The sequence below is a fragment of the Musa acuminata genome, chromosome BXJ1-5, assembly GCF_036884655.1.
Source record: "Musa acuminata AAA Group cultivar baxijiao chromosome BXJ1-5, Cavendish_Baxijiao_AAA, whole genome shotgun sequence".
Classification (NCBI taxonomy): Eukaryota; Viridiplantae; Streptophyta; class Magnoliopsida; order Zingiberales; family Musaceae; genus Musa; species Musa acuminata.
In genome coordinates, this window is record NC_088331.1 from 11,751,460 (window position 1) to 11,767,488 (window position 16,029).

At 37.0% G+C, this 16,029-nt stretch overlaps 1 protein-coding gene across 1 annotated transcript; it reads left to right on the top strand.

The window, feature by feature from the left end:
• Positions 1-9,034: 9,034 nt before the first annotated feature.
• Positions 9,035-15,123, top strand: LOC135673811 (AT-rich interactive domain-containing protein 2-like). Its single transcript, XM_065183142.1, has 2 exons — positions 9,035-10,030; positions 14,144-15,123. Exons 1-2 carry the CDS (start codon positions 9,167-9,169, stop codon positions 14,912-14,914), a joined length of 1,635 nt encoding a protein of 544 aa, XP_065039214.1. The 5' UTR covers positions 9,035-9,166; the 3' UTR covers positions 14,915-15,123.
• The last annotated feature ends 906 nt before the right edge of the window (positions 15,124-16,029 follow it).

Below are 16,029 nucleotides of genomic sequence, written 5' to 3' on the forward strand. Positions count from 1 at the left end.
TTTTTCTTGTTTATTATTGGGTCTATATGTTTGTGATTATGTTATAATTATAGGAGAAGGAGTAGCGGGAGTGTAGAAGTGATAGCGGGACTCACAAGGTCGAGATGGATGATCACGGTGCATTAAGATACACCGAGGTGCCGATAGAATCGATGAGGATGATATAGATGATCATAGGGCATAGAGATGCACCGATGCACACATAGATCGTGATGTGAGTGATTGAGCCTACTAGCTTGGGCTTGATCAATTAGGTTATGGTTCATGATCATTTGGTGTGATTGCTCATATGTGATATATGATTGCTTATACATCTACTATATATATATATATATATATATATATATATATATATATATATATGCGATGTAAATATATATGAAATATTTATGCATGTGACACGTAATATTAGGAGATAGAATCAAAATCCCCTCTCACGATAATATTAAGTTAGTAAGCATGAGGCAATTAGATTGACCCACATGACCTTTCATCATTATAGAGAAATATTCAAGACCTTGTCTATGATATAGAGATATCACTGGTGACCTGAGGACATTGTGTGCTTGGTCGAGTCTCTAAAAGACATATCATCAAATTAGACTCATCTTATAATGGTGGTGATGACTTAACCGAACATCATTGTTGGCAGAGTCCCTCAAGACCATGAAGGATCAAAGGTCAAATAGGATGGGAATCACAAGGAGTTATGATCGATAAGAGTTGCATACCTTTTCGGGTTTAGCATGATTATTTGATCCCTTGAGATTACACTAAGACACCAATTGGATCTCGATCCTCACTAGAGATCAGCTGGGGTCTCTGATTCACATACCAGAGGGAGTTATGTGTTTTGCGAGAATATAATGGGAGTAGATTAAGATAAAAGTTCATATCTTGATTGTTTATATTTTTTATAAAATTTACATGTTATTTATTTATGTTGCATGTTTGTTTGTCAAAAACATATCACTTTCAAATCCCTTATGTGGCATACTTGATGTCAATTGTCTCACTGGTCCAAACTACATAGATTAGCTTTGCAACCTAAGAATCGTTCTCACAATGGAGAAATCATGTATATCCTTAATATAGTGATGCTCACGCTTGAGGAAGGGGTAAGTGAGGATGAGATTGCTTGCTACATATAGTACATAGATGACTCTACTCTCACTCAGTGTTATATGTTGGGCACTATGACTCCCGAGTTGCAGATGTAGCATAAAAAGATAGATGCTAGATCCATTTTCCTACATCTTTATAAATTGTTTGAGGAACATGGAAGAACTCAGTGATGTATGATATCTAAAAGTTTCTTCTGCACTAGGATAACTAAGGGACATTGGTTCAGAACTATGTCCTTAAGATGATTGAGTGGATAGAGAAGCTCACGGGTCTAAGAATGGTCCTAGAGGATAACTTATATGCGGATCTTGTACTTTAGTCTCTCATAGATTTCTTTCGTAGTTCATTATGAATTTTAACATAAACAAGCTGGTGGTGACTCTCTCTGAGCTCCTCAATATGTTGAGGGAAGCTAAGAGTACCATCAAGAAAGAGAAGTCAGTTCTCTATGCCAATGAGACCAGAAAGAAAAGGAAGGTAGAGAAGTCTCTTAAGAAGGGCAATGGTAAGGGCAAACTAGGTAAAACAAAGTTTGCTAAGAAGGACTCGATAAAGGACAAAGGTTGATGCGTTCACTATGATAAAGATAAGCACTAAAAGAGAAACAACAAAGAGTACTTTACAAAAAAGGCGAAATAAAAGCTTAGAGAAGCTTTAGGTATATTCATGATCGATCTCCATTTGTTAGAAAATTATAATAATGCATGGGTATTGGATACTAGTAGTGCATCTCATATTTGTAATTCATTGCAAGTTCTAGCAAGACATAGGAGATTAGTGAGAGGCAAGGTGGGCCTTAGGATGGGAAATGACGCAAAGGTTATTGCTATTGCCATTAGGGAGGTTGCACTATAGTTTCCTGATTGAGCTCTTTTAGTATTAGATGCTTGCTATATTTTCCTTCAATTATCAAAAATATTATTTTTATTTCTTATTTAACAAATAATGAATATAGAGTAGTTTTTAAGAATAATAGTTGTTCAATGATTCTAGATGATGAGATCATTGGAGAGGAACATTAAGTTATGGTTTATACATATTGGATTATGCTTCACATGTCATGAATGTAAATGTGTCTAAGAGGAAGCAAGATGTAGTAAACAATGTATACTTATAGCATTGTAGGTTATGTCATATCCATGAAGGTATAATCCAAAAGCTGCTAAAAGATAGATATTTAGATCCATTTGATTATGAATCATATATAACTTGTGAGTTTTACCTTCGAGGGAAACTGACCAACTCGCTATTTGGTGGAACTGGAGAAAGAGTCGGTGAGTTATTAGAACTCATATATAGTGATGTATATGGTCTAATGTCAACTCATTTCATATGTGGTTATTCTTACTTCATTACATTCACTGATGAGAACTCAAGGTATGGATATGTGTACTTAATAAAGTATAAATTTAAGGCCTTTAAGAAATTTAGGGAATATAAGAATAAGGTAGAAAATCAAATTAGAAAGAGTATCAATACTCTTCAATCAGATCGAGATGGTGAGTACTTGAGTACAAAGTTCAGCCAATTTCTTAAAGACCATAGAATCCTGTCCAAATGGACCCCTCCTTATACACCTCGGCTTAATGATGTATTAGAAAGGAGGAATCATACATCATTAAATATAGTGCGGTCCATTATGAGTTTCACCGACCTACCTATCTCGTTCTGAGGATACGCCATAGAGTTCACAACTTACCTTATAAATAAAGTTTCGACTAAGTCGAAAGTGTCTGCACCATATGAGATAAAAGGGAAGAAGCCCAATCTTAATGTTGTTAAGATTTAGGGCTACTCTGCCCACGTTAGGAGATACAACCCCAATAAGTTAAAATTGAGGATGGAACGGTGTAATTTCATGGAATACTCTAAGGAAACTTATGAATATTATGTCTATCACCCCGAAGACCAAAAGATCTTCGTTGCCAAGAGAGTAATGTTTCTTAAGAAAGAACATATTCTTAGTAGAGATAGTAAGAGCATGATAGAGTTGAGCGAGGTTGGAGAACCTAGCTCAAGTATCATTCTGTAGCCCGAGTTTATTCAGGCAAGGCAAGTGAAGATCGAAGTAGGTGGAAAAGTGAAGACCTATAAGGCAAGACTAGTGGCTAAGAGGTATTGTCAAAGGTAAAGTGTAGACTATGACGAAACATTCTCACCCATAGCCATGCTGAAATCTATTCGAATTTTATTAGCTATTGCAGCACACTATAACTATGAGATCTAGCAGATGGATATGAAAATTATGTTCCTTAATAGTAACATCAAGTAGGAGATATATATGATATAGCCTGAGAGACTCGTGTCCAAGGAGAGTCTAGATAAGATGTGCAGATTGCTTAGGTCTATCTATAGACTAAAGCAAGCTTCCCGAAGTTAGAGCATAAGATTTGATGAGGCGATTAAATCTTATGACTTCATTAAGAACAAAAATGAGCCTTATGTGTATATGAAGGGAAATAGGAGTACTATCACCTTCTTGGTGTTATACGTGGATGACATTCTAATCATTTGAAATGATGTAGGGATGCTCTCCATAGTAAAGGCTTGGCTATCTAGATATTTTTCCATGAAGGACTTAGGGGAAGTATCATATATCTTGAGAATTCAGATATATAAAGATAGATCTAAGAGGATGCTTGGCTTATTCCAGTCTAGTTACATAAACATCATATTATCAAAAAGGTTTGGCATACAAAATTCTAAGAGATGTCTCATACCGATGAGACATGAAATGTCATTTTATAGGAGTATGTCCCTCCCTTAAAACTCTTAAAGAAAGGACAAACATTGATAAGATACCCTATACCTTAGTGATAAGATTTATCATATATGCTATGCTATGTACCAAGCATAATATAACATATGCTCTAAGTGTTACAAGTAGATATCAAATGGATCTAGGTTTGGAACATTGGAATGCAGTAAAATGTATTCTTAAGTTTTTGAGAAAGACTAAGAATCTTTTACTAGTATATGAAGACAGTAGTCTTAGGGTTGAGGGCTATACGGACTTGAGTTTCTAATCCGATGTCGATAATAGTAAGTCTAACTCAGGGTGCATGTTCACCCTGAATGGAGGAACAATATGCTAGAGGAGTTTCAAGTAAGATACTACTGTTGACTTGACTATAATGACAGAGTATATTGTTGTAATAGAAGCAATAAAGATGATAATTTGGATGAAGAATTTCATCACAAATCTGAAAATTATGTCGGGCAACGAGAAGCTGATTCCTTTATATTACGATAACAACGGAGCGATTGCTCAAGCAAAAGAACCTAGGTCTCATCATAAGTCTAAGCACATTTTGAAAAGGTTCTACTTGATTAGAGAGATCGTAACCTATGGTGATGTAACAATGGAGATCCATTGATAAAGTCATTGTCTCATATTGTCTTTGAGCGTCATAAGGGTCTGATGAGGATCAAGTATGTAGATGATTTACTTTAGGTCAAGTGAGATATTGCTAGTCATAGGTGCCCTACAAACCAATCATATAAGTGATAGCATGTGTGACATGTTGTATAGTCTTTTTGCTTATTATTATTATTTAGCATTTTCTCACTTTATGATTGCCTATTACATATATTCTGATATCCTTGGATATGTTTAATAGAAATTGGATCATGATGAGATCATGATAATAAGATCAATTCGTCTATAAACATAATCCTAAATATTCCTAGCCAAACAAACCGGTGTACTATATATACTTGTCTATATAATAGAGGTAGTTGGTCTCATAGTTGCTAATGTGGGAATAATAGGGATGCTATATATGTGCTCGTTGGAAAATGAGTTTATTGAATAATCCGCTTATAGAATGCTGAATAGCTAATGATATCTTATTATTAGATTGTGATTCTGTGATCCTAATTGTGTGTTTGGTCCTTAGACATGAGACACCGGGATGTCCTATATGAGTACTCCACTCTTTGATACCGGACTTATAAGTCTAGAGGTTCTAGATCTGGCACAGCCGATCATTGGGAATGATAGCCAATCTTATGAGGGCAATTGAGTGTCGATAGAGAATCATCTACTCTCGGTGTCATGAAAAGAATGTCTCATGTGTTGTCACCTAGACAAATCTCTAGCTAAGGTCATTCAGATTAAGAGAGAATGAGTTCTCCAAGAGAATCTGATTAGAGCGAGACTCGAGCAGATTCTGCATGGGCCTGACAGTACCATGCTTGGTATATAATATCTAGGATATTAGATAAATGAGGAACTATATATACATAATAATTGAGAACAAACAAGTCCAATGGATTAGATCCTCTTATACCGTTTGGGGACTATGGCATAGTGGCATAGTACATCCATAGTTGATTAGTGAATTATCACGAGATGATAATTCACTAAATTAGAAGGAGTTTTGAGCCAGAAGGAATTCTAATATGTATAACCTACGGCCATCATGATATTGAGCCTAGAGAGTCACATATATTTGGTGGATGATACAACAAATAGATAATTAGATATATGATATCCAATAAACCCTCATTTTATTAGATCCGTTGGGTGAGATCCGATAAAAGCTTAGAGTGGATAATTGGATAGAGATCCAATTTTCATTAAGCAAGAGATAATTGGATGAAGATCCAATGTCCAATATACTAGAAAAATTAGATAGAGATCCAATACCCTATAAATAGGATCTATTACAGTTAGTAGTATGAGCTCTCTATAAAAAGGGATATAGGACTAAAAGGGTTATAAGGCTAGACCCTTAGTAGCTACCTCCCTTACTTCTCTCATGTTTCTTTCTTAGCCGACTGCCCCCTCTCTAGTGTGAGAGGGTAGCAAGAAGATTGCCCTCTGCTGCTTTGGTGGTGGTGCACAAAAGCGAGAAAAGAACACGTCATGAGAGAAGATGTGTTGTCGCTTCATCCACTATGTGGATCACTGCTATAGAGGAGAACGTAAGATCTCCTTCATCTACAGACTAAGATCTATAGATCAGAGATATATGAGTTCTCTTAGGTGAGATTGTCTCACGTCTTATGCAGTTTTCAGATTTGACGAGTTTTTCACTCCCGATTGTCGTTTGCAATTTGATATAATTCTATTTTTAGGAAATCGATTTCAATTTTTTTTTTTTTTGCTGCACATGTGATGCTCTATAAGGTTTCCCAAAAGTGTCGTGGCCATAATCTCGATGGAAGTGATAGTACTTGTATATATCTCTCTTCTCCAATAGAGTTGTCATTAATTGAGGGTCTTTTAAGAATTCCTTCTCTCTTATTTGTAAAAAGGCTTCGGTCCTGATTATATTCAATGGGGTTGACTCGAACCTTGAGTGAGGCAATTCAGGTCTATCACTTTTTTATTGCCATAGTGACCTTGGCAACAATGAGGATTATAACTCATACTCTCTTAGCTTTTTATGTGTCTCTTTGTGTTTACTCGAGACCATTGCCTTTGCCACCATATTTTAATTGATCTATTGGAGTATTCTAGGTATTATTATTGGTGGCTTCTCTACCAATGACTAGAAAAGACGAGAGAGCTTGAGTCCCATCATAATAAGTAATGAGTGTACATCTTACACCTCTTGGATTTAGTTGGTAAATCGAGCGATGAAGTCCAAGAGTGTCTCCTCCTCCCCTTGCCTAGGTCCAAGAAGTATTGTTATCAATGACTTCAAGCATATATTTCCAAGGTAGTGAAGATCAAATTTTCTGATGCGTTAAATAAAAGGAAGACATGATATATTAGGGCATGACTTTAGGCTTTAGATGGGTGTACCATTCTCGTACCGATCCTCGTTAGGAAGATATGATACATTAGGGCATATGAGGTGCCTATATTAATATCAAGGTGTAGAAAGTAGCAATGTGCTCTAGCAAGTTGGTATTACCGATGAATGCCTCTAATGATAAGAGACAAAGTTAGTTGGGATTGGTTCCTACTGGATGTCGTTGGTGAATGACAACCAAACCAAAGTGGGGTTGATCGACCCTTTTTCTCTGGATTGTTAGAATTCTTATTGTATTTCTTCTAAACATTAGTTCCTTTGTTATAGTTTAGATTCTCAAGGAATCATTTATCAAACACGTCGATTGGGTTTGAGATTCGAGTGGAACGAGATAGTGGTATGGTGATCCATTGAATTTCGTAGTTGGGGAATGAGGTACTCGCTCGATTGGTAGCTCGATGAGCCTTGGGCGCTTTTGAAATATTGGCATTGCGTCGAGTGGGGGAACTCCAACGGGTGCTGGTGCCGGTGTCAGTGTCGATTGAGTTGCTAGTTGTGGTTGAGGTAGTAGCGTCGTTTATTGGGTTACTTGAGGCAAGAGCATAACGACAACTTGCATTATACTCATTAGCGTTTGCACCTACTGGGATGAGTAGGTGACTCAACAGGGATGAGCAGGTGACTCAAGGTCGCTCTTGAGTTGTTAAATGAATACTAGTATTACGTCAAAATTTGTGCCGAGGTAGATACGCCAACACATGGAAAGAGTGGCTGCTACCCCCTAATGAAAGTACTATAGGTCGAGAGCATTTGTTAAAAGGGTAGGCGGACATTCCTATAATATTGGACCCTTCTTCTAACACTAAAATATTAGAAAAAAAATATCGTAAACGTCTTAATCAACCCAATGTGATTAAGACCCAAATGCATAGACTGTTCGAGGCATCTCCAAGATGAGAATGTCGAGCTCCTGAAACATCATATGCACGAAGATCAAAATCGAGAAAGATTTTTTATCTAATCTCTTTAATGTTCTAAGTTAGTAACTCGAGGTATATGAGTGTGGACCTTAGTAATTCAACAAAAAATATTCTAATAAGAAAGAAGCTTGTGGTTATCTTTCTTATCATAAATGATAAAAAAAAATTTATATTTATTTATTTATCATAAATGATGAAAAGGAAGCTTTATTTTCTTTCTTTTTGGGCCCCACACGATGAGGATGATAATGTATCCCTTATCGATAAATAAAAATAAAATAAAAAAAAAAGGGAATGAGAGATTTGGTTATTCTACTACTTTGCGGGATAATCATGTGATAATTGCCAAACTATTTTCAATTTAACAGATACTAATGTCTTTTTTATTAAACGTTTATATTGACCATTTAAATATAGGGGTTAAGGAGGATAAAGTATTTAAATATTAACATGATCAATTTTTGATATCTTAAAATATATATTTGCTAATGAGATTAATAAGGTTATTAACATAATCACAATCTATTTTTATAAACAAGACTAAATATCCATCACCACGAAAAAAAACCCTTTTAATCTCTTATCTCTTCATCTTGCAACCCTTTTGTTGTCACACCAACAGATAAGTTATACCAATGATGTGTGTCCCTGGCGTTGGCAATGTCAAACCTGAATTCCATGTCCCAATGTTTCCACTAAGTACTTCATAATTTTGATACTTTAGGGCGCAAATGGTATCCTATCAACTCGTACAACCTTCGGCCACTCTCTTTCCTCCATGTTGGGTTTGTTTTAGTAAGATCCACTAATTTCTTTCACTTTCACGTGAATTGAATAAAGCGATAGAGTTTTTTTTTTATGAACACAATTTTTCGAACAAGGTAATAGATTTTTTATTTTAAAAATATAATTAATAAAATTTCAAATTTTCGATCTAATGTAAGTAAATAAGTGTCTTATTGACTACTAAAATTTATAAAATAAAATTTTAAATCTTTAGTCTTAAAATAAATAGTAGATTTGTTTATGTAATAGTCCTAAACAAATCATACCAAAACAAATACCGAAAAGATTAAAAGTACACACATATGAAGATGAGAAAAGACAAAAAAATAAAAAAATAAAAAATATTTTCCCTTCTTCCCCTCTTGTCATTCCTGTTTTTTTAATCTTTTCACCTCCTTGAAGAAATCTGTCATCTCCTGTAGCCGTCGGTACTCTCTCTCTCTCCGCCTTATAGCCCTTTTCCTCTCTCATTCGGGCCCCGCCCCGCTCGGGGTGGCGCAAGGCCAGCGGTAGACCGCGGGCGCCTCCACTGGCCGCGCGGCCTCGCCCGGCCCTCCTCCTCCTCCTTCCATGGCCGGATGCTCCCCCTCTACTGCCGCCCCCTTCGAGTCCGTCGCGGAGATCCTTCGCAAGCTCCAAACCCTCGGCTTTTGCTCCGATCTTGATGTCTCCAACAAGGAGCCGCCCGGTGGCGAGAACCTCAGCTGTCTCTTTGATCAGATCCTGTCGGTCTTCCTCAAGGAGATCCGTTACAGGAGGGGGGAGATCCGCCCGCTGCCGGCCGTCCTTGGCGATGGACTCTCGGTCGACCTCTTCAAGCTCTACTCAGTTGTGCAAGGGAAAGGTGGCTACGATGTGGTGTCTGATGCACATGCATGGCCGTTGGTGGCCAAGGCGATAGGGTTCGACTCGGGCATCGGATCGTCGTTGAAGTTGGTCTTCTTCAAGTATCTGGATGCGCTGGACCAGTGTTTGCAAAGAGGTTCGGGCGAGAAGCCAATGCGTAAGCGAACGGGATATACGAACCCAAGCTCTTTGGTGACCAGATGCGGCTCTCCAGGGACTGCGAATCACAAGAAGGATTGTGATTGTAATTCTAGGCTGCTCCCAAGTACAAGTAAAGATCAATGCTCGACGCCGTTTGGTGATGTTGGGACCGATAGTGACGATGTTGTCATCCTGGAGGACACTGCTAATGGGGGGTTTAACCATCATAAGAGGAAGCGGAATGATCTGGCGGGAATGCTGGGTTGGGTTAGAAAATTGGCAAAGAGTCCTGCGGATCATCCTTCCATAGCAAAGGCATGGCCATCAGATAAAGGTAAAGGTAAGACTTATGCATCTGGGGAGTTCTATGCTCTGGCAATTCTGTCCAGGCAGGCAATGTTCTTCAGAAGAATTCGTCGAACGAACCCTAATCAGTTGCATTTACAGGTAACCTTTCTTTTTCTGTTCGCCCATAGTTCCTCCTATGTGTGGCTCTGCTTCACAAATGTTAAATAGTTCCCCAAAAGTCACAGTGGTAGAAGTTCTATAAAAACATCAAGTGGCAAGTCTAATTCAAAGTGCTGGCTAACAAGAAGTTGAAATGTACTGAATGATTCTCAAACTCTGTAGATTAGAGCTGATCTCTCTACTTTTGAAAATGTTATGCATTAAATGTATTCTTTATGTTTTATGAGTTTTGGCTGTCTGAAGGCCAACCCGAGATTATTATAAGCAAATGTTGACTAAAATAACTTGTTGCCCCTTTCTGCTTTACATTCTTGCTTGACTCCCAAGTTAATTGATATCAGTGCACACAATAGGGTTAGGTGTGTCATTGAACATATGAGTATCCCATGTACCTAGGTTTTGGTAAGCATGTAAAAAGTTATTCAAGGCTTTCATACTCTATATGGTACTTGGCACACATTATGTGAACATATGAGTATCCCATGTACCTAGGTTTTGGTAAGCATGTAAAAAGTTATTCAACGCTTTCATACTCTATATGGTACTTGGCACACATTATGTGAATGATGACATATAAGTCCATTGTGGGCATTTATGTCAGTGCCAAACTTCTGAAAAGGAAACCTAAATTGCAACTGTTCATAAGGACATGGCACCTAGCAAGAAAGTGTAATTATTTGACTAATTTATCCCATCGATTACCATGCTTAATGCATATTCTTTAAGTTGGTTTTTCTGCTTCGGTTCAAATATGTTTCCATTTTCCATGTTATTTGTTTTGTTTGAACTAGTTTAGATGAGAGACCTTGACATTGCCCAGACTATCAGAATCTTTGTACTCTCACAGTCTTAACCTCTTTGAGCAAGAATCCCAATAATGTTATTTCTTCTATATATATGACTTTACATCATTGAGTAAATAGCAACCATCAGTTTCTTGAATTTATGTAATTAGATCTCAAAAGAATTCCTCCAGATCTACGATATGCAAATATATTTAAGGCAGTTGTTAATCCTTAGCCGGGTTCATAGCTTTACATTGTCTATTCATTTTTTACTTAAGAAACCGCAACTAAGCAAACTAGTATACTCATGCAGTAGAAAGCAACCGGGTTCTGCATCTAGTAAAGTCTGTCCAGTGTGATAAACATGGACATGATAACTGCCAAAATTAATGAGTTAGAGGATCACACCAGAAGCTCACTAGAATGCTTGAATGCCCTGATGCTGATTAAAAGGTTAACATTCATAATTAAATAAATAATCAAGAACTTTAGCCAGCAGGCAATTAGCAAAATTTCCAACATTCCATCAGCATCTTGATCCAAAGTTACATACCAAGTTCATTTGTCATGTACCAAATTTATTTCTCATGCACCAAGTTTATTTCTCATTGTTGCATTGCTTCACATCTAAGATTACCTTAGAATTAAGACTGATGATTTTGAATTGTGATAGTTTAGTGCATTAGTAGGTTTTGATTACAGTACTGATTTCAGTGGAAAAGTCAGCTATTATTAATATAATCTTTGAATAAACTTGTCAGGATAAACTTTCTTGTCATGCAAAATATATTTTTCTGTTCTCTAGGATACCTTTGGTTAATAAAAATATATTAAAAACAAATCCAGTTCTTGTAGAGAATTTCCAACTATAGGAACATAATCAGTGTGGTTCATGATTGAATCTCAAGTGCTTCACAGTACAAATTTCTACTTTCATATAAAATGAAATCAAGCAATCAAATAGTTTTATTCATGGGGAGAAATACTTGGCAAGTGCTCTAAGATATTAATTTCTACGTATTTTTGAGTAAGTACCTTTCTTGAAATTGCATATTTATTTTGTTTGGTCAAATTAAACTCTAGTTAACTATAAGGAGGTCATAGAAATCATATTTGGGGCATAAAGATTATTCTACATTCTATCTGATTTTCACTAGGAATATGAAGTTCAACCATTTCACCATGCTTTAAATGCATCAAGCAGGGCCTCATTTTATCCACAGCATATTTGAGGAATTCTGAAACAACAACAATAATATCAAACTATAATATCCCAACTATTTGGTGTTGACTACATGGATACTTGAGGATCTCCTAGATGATACAATCATATTGATTCTCTCCCGCTTTGACTCACTAATAATGATTGAGGAACTTCAATAACTTTTAGTTTTTACTGCATTTTCTTCTTATATTAGTTGCGTTGTTTAGGTTGTCAAACATTTTTTGAGAAGTGCACTATTTGTGAGCACCAATGTAGTGTGACTTTTGTACCATTGAACAAAGATCACTGTTTCAGGTACCAAACCTGTCTCGGTGTTCTGGTTGGACTGGTAGATACTGATCATTACTAGTGTACCATCAGTCGGTACACTGGTATGTACCAGTGTTTTAGAGAGGAAGAAAAAAAGGGAGAAGAGGAAGGGGCAATGGACAAACAGAGGAGGAAGAAGACAGTGCGATGGAGGAAGAGTAGGAAGAAGACGGAAGACGACAGAGTGATGGAGGAGGTAGAGGGAGAAGAAGGAAGAAGACAGAGTCGTGGAGAAGGAACAGGGGGAAATAGTGGAGGAAGAAGAAGGAAGAATAGGAGGGCGTGTACCGGACAGATAAATGACAGTGAATGGGCAGGCGATGTCCTGCGACAGTGGCGAACAGGCGGGCAGTGTCTCGCGGCAGTAGTGATGGCATCGGTGACAACGTTGGTAGCAACATTGTGAGAAATGGGTAGCAAGCCCTAATTGGGGTGGCATCACACTTATTTTAGGATTTATTTGTTTTTATATAAGATTGGGGTGGCATCGGTGTCCATGTACCTGTCCGGGCACCGGTATGTACCGCTCATTTTTTACCGTTTCGGGCAGTATGATAGTTCTTGCTATTAAAAGCATATGACAATAATAACAATCATGTGTTACTGATCAAATAGGTTCACCATTGATGACATTGACATTTTTGCTTGTTTGTCAATGTCTGTGAGAACCCTTTATTAATGCACCTTGGATTTTGGTGAATTACTTGCAGAGCTCATAATATGCATTGCTCATTTTCTGTGCCTTCCAGAAGTGTCTAAAGACATATATCATTTTAACATAAATATTAGTTTGCCACTAGAACATTGTAATCTGCAGAATCTTCAAGTTCTTTTCTTTCCATTAAAAGAAATAACTTGTAGGTGTTGAGAAATCCTTGGGAAACAGATTTTACTTACAAGACACTTGATCTATGAAGAATTTCTATTGAAGGGTACTACTCCAGAAAGTATAAATCATTTTCAGGATATGAATAGTTTAACCTTGAGAAAGGATACCTTAACACCTGGAGGCACTATATAGATATATAATTTTGAATGCTTTTTCAGTGCCTATTCTTACCAAGATAAGAAAGAGAGATCTCTTTTAGAAATCACATTCTAATTGAACCATTGAAGTTCTAGAAAGTTCCAAAATCTGAGGCAAAGCATATATTTATTTATAATAATAAGAATTACTTCTGATTATGTTTGACTATCATTTCTGATGTAAATTTTCTGGTGGAACTAATGTGAAAATTGAAGGGTAACTCCTTGATGATTAGAAGTTCGGGTAGTAGGCTAATCATACATTTCTTTTCATATAACAAAAGATACCAAGGGTAACTCCATAATCATGTACAACCGAAAAAATTTCTTTGATGTCAAGAATCAATGGTAAAATATATATCTTTGCATTTTGAACCTCAAGGTGTTGTTAATTTTTCTTAGTTGGTAAATTAGAAATACTTGGATATTCATGATCATGAAAATGATACCTTGAGGTGCTATATGTTATCTACCATCTTCTTTTTTACCTTTTCTTGTTTTACCTGAACTGAGTCTTCAAAACCTTTTTTATTGTGCTCTACTATATATACCATACTGTATGAGTTGACTGATGTTGATGCAATTTATGCCAACTGGTCTTACATAAGTCTGCTGCTAAGTCATGAGAGAGACTTATTTTGCAGTATTCAGGGGTTGTGCATATGATCATGTGTTCAATATTATTAGTTTCAGCTATGTTATTTATGATAAAATTCTTAATTGAGAATAAAAACATGTCATGTTTAGGTACTAGATGAAGAGCAAAAGATACACACTTCTGTATATGGAAATGGTTTTGGATCAACAAACCAGGTTAAAGCAACAGAAACCATTCTGGGGCTTCAAACTGCTGGGTGGCTTTCTAGAGATCAACAATGGTCCCTGAGACCTGTGGGTGCACGCTTTCAAGCACAAGTGCCAAATTGGACCAGCCAGCCTACAGTTTTGTCTACTGATTCTGATACATTAAAATGGTTGGGCAAACGGGCCTGGCCTCCTGAAAATCAAGAAAGGAGTCCAGTATTGGATTATGCTTCTATTGGAAGAGGGAGGCCCAATACCTGTCAGTGTGAATGGCCAGGCTCTGTGGAGTGTATTAGATTTCACATTGCAGAAAAGAGGCTTCAATTGAAATGTGAAATTGGCACAACTTTCCATTCTTGGAAATGTGAAAGTATGGGTGAGGAAGTTGCACTTTCGTGGACAGAGGAAGAAGAAAAGAAGTTCAGGGACATAATCGTTCGGAATCGTCCATCGCTAAACAAAAACTTTTGGGACCAGCTTTACTTGAATTTTCCTTATAAGCAGAGGGAAAGTATGGTGAGCTATTATTTCAATGTGTTTCTTGTCGGACGTAGGAGGTACCAGAACCATATGACACCAAATCATATCGATAGTGATGACGAAGAGACAGAGATTGGCTTCTCAAGTAATTCTTTTGGTCATGATGTTAAAATTTGTGATTCAAAATCTATTCTCTGTGCTCAGAATCAACAGTCTATGGATATAGACAGGTAAGGTCAGTGGTGCACCAAGAGCATCAAAATCATATGAAGCGAGAAATTTTGAGCATTAGGAGAAATTATGAAAACCTTTTCAGAGGCTCCTTGTGCTAGATAGGTGGTTTGAAGTAAGGATAATTCAGTGAGGTTCAAATGGGCTTTGTTGTTGCCTGCTTGTACTGCATTATTGGAATGAGGCAATCATATAGGCTCTTGCTTCCATCAGGAGTGACCATGTTCTTCTTAAGAGTTCAGGCATTGTGAAATGACCTCATTCCAGTCGCAGCTGCATTCTTCGAGCTTTCCATTGAGGTACTTCAGTTTTGTTCATCTGTTTTGCTCCTTTTGACCTGAAGCTCCTTAGGATTTACTTATGAAATTTAGATGGATCCTTACTCTGTTCACCACCCCAATTGAAAGTAAAGGAAATTCAGTTGAATGTTCTCAAGTTCTTTCTTGCATAAAATCCAGCTTCAGAATCGCACTTACGTATAAAATTAAACATTAACTTGATTGCTTTTCACAATTCACTGGGTTTTGAAGCCAGACCCTATAATTCAGTCATGGGACTATTTGATATTATTTATTTAGCATGTCTGCTACTCCGATTTTTGCTGCCGATCATCTCCGAGTATTAGCTCTGCTTAGAAACCATCAAATCCAGTTTCAACTGAATTTCTTTGTGCAGTATACCGATCAGCAGTAGATTTATACATGCTTCTTTGTCATGTGTCAGCTATTAGTGACTGATTACAAAATCAAAATAACTTGAGTAGTTTTGAAATGCTTAACTCAAGCCATGAGTTCCTGATTCTGTAGATGTTTTGTATACATTCATCTAAAATGACAAAAAAGCAATAAGGTGGTCTTTTTTACTTTTGTCAAAGCCAGTATAATTGCTAATCCCTAGGCCACCCATCCTTTGGTGATTCAAACCGGGGTTTTTGTTTTCATAAGTACCCCTCGATATATTATTGTCTTCTGTGCTATAAAGATACAGTTTTTCCTGTTCTTGGGCTCGCAGTAGAGATGCAAAAAAAGTTTAATTTCATGTCTGCAAAAGTTTGTATAGACACTGCATCCAGGCTACCTGCAGGAAACCATACACTTGTGACCAGGCTAACTGTTGCG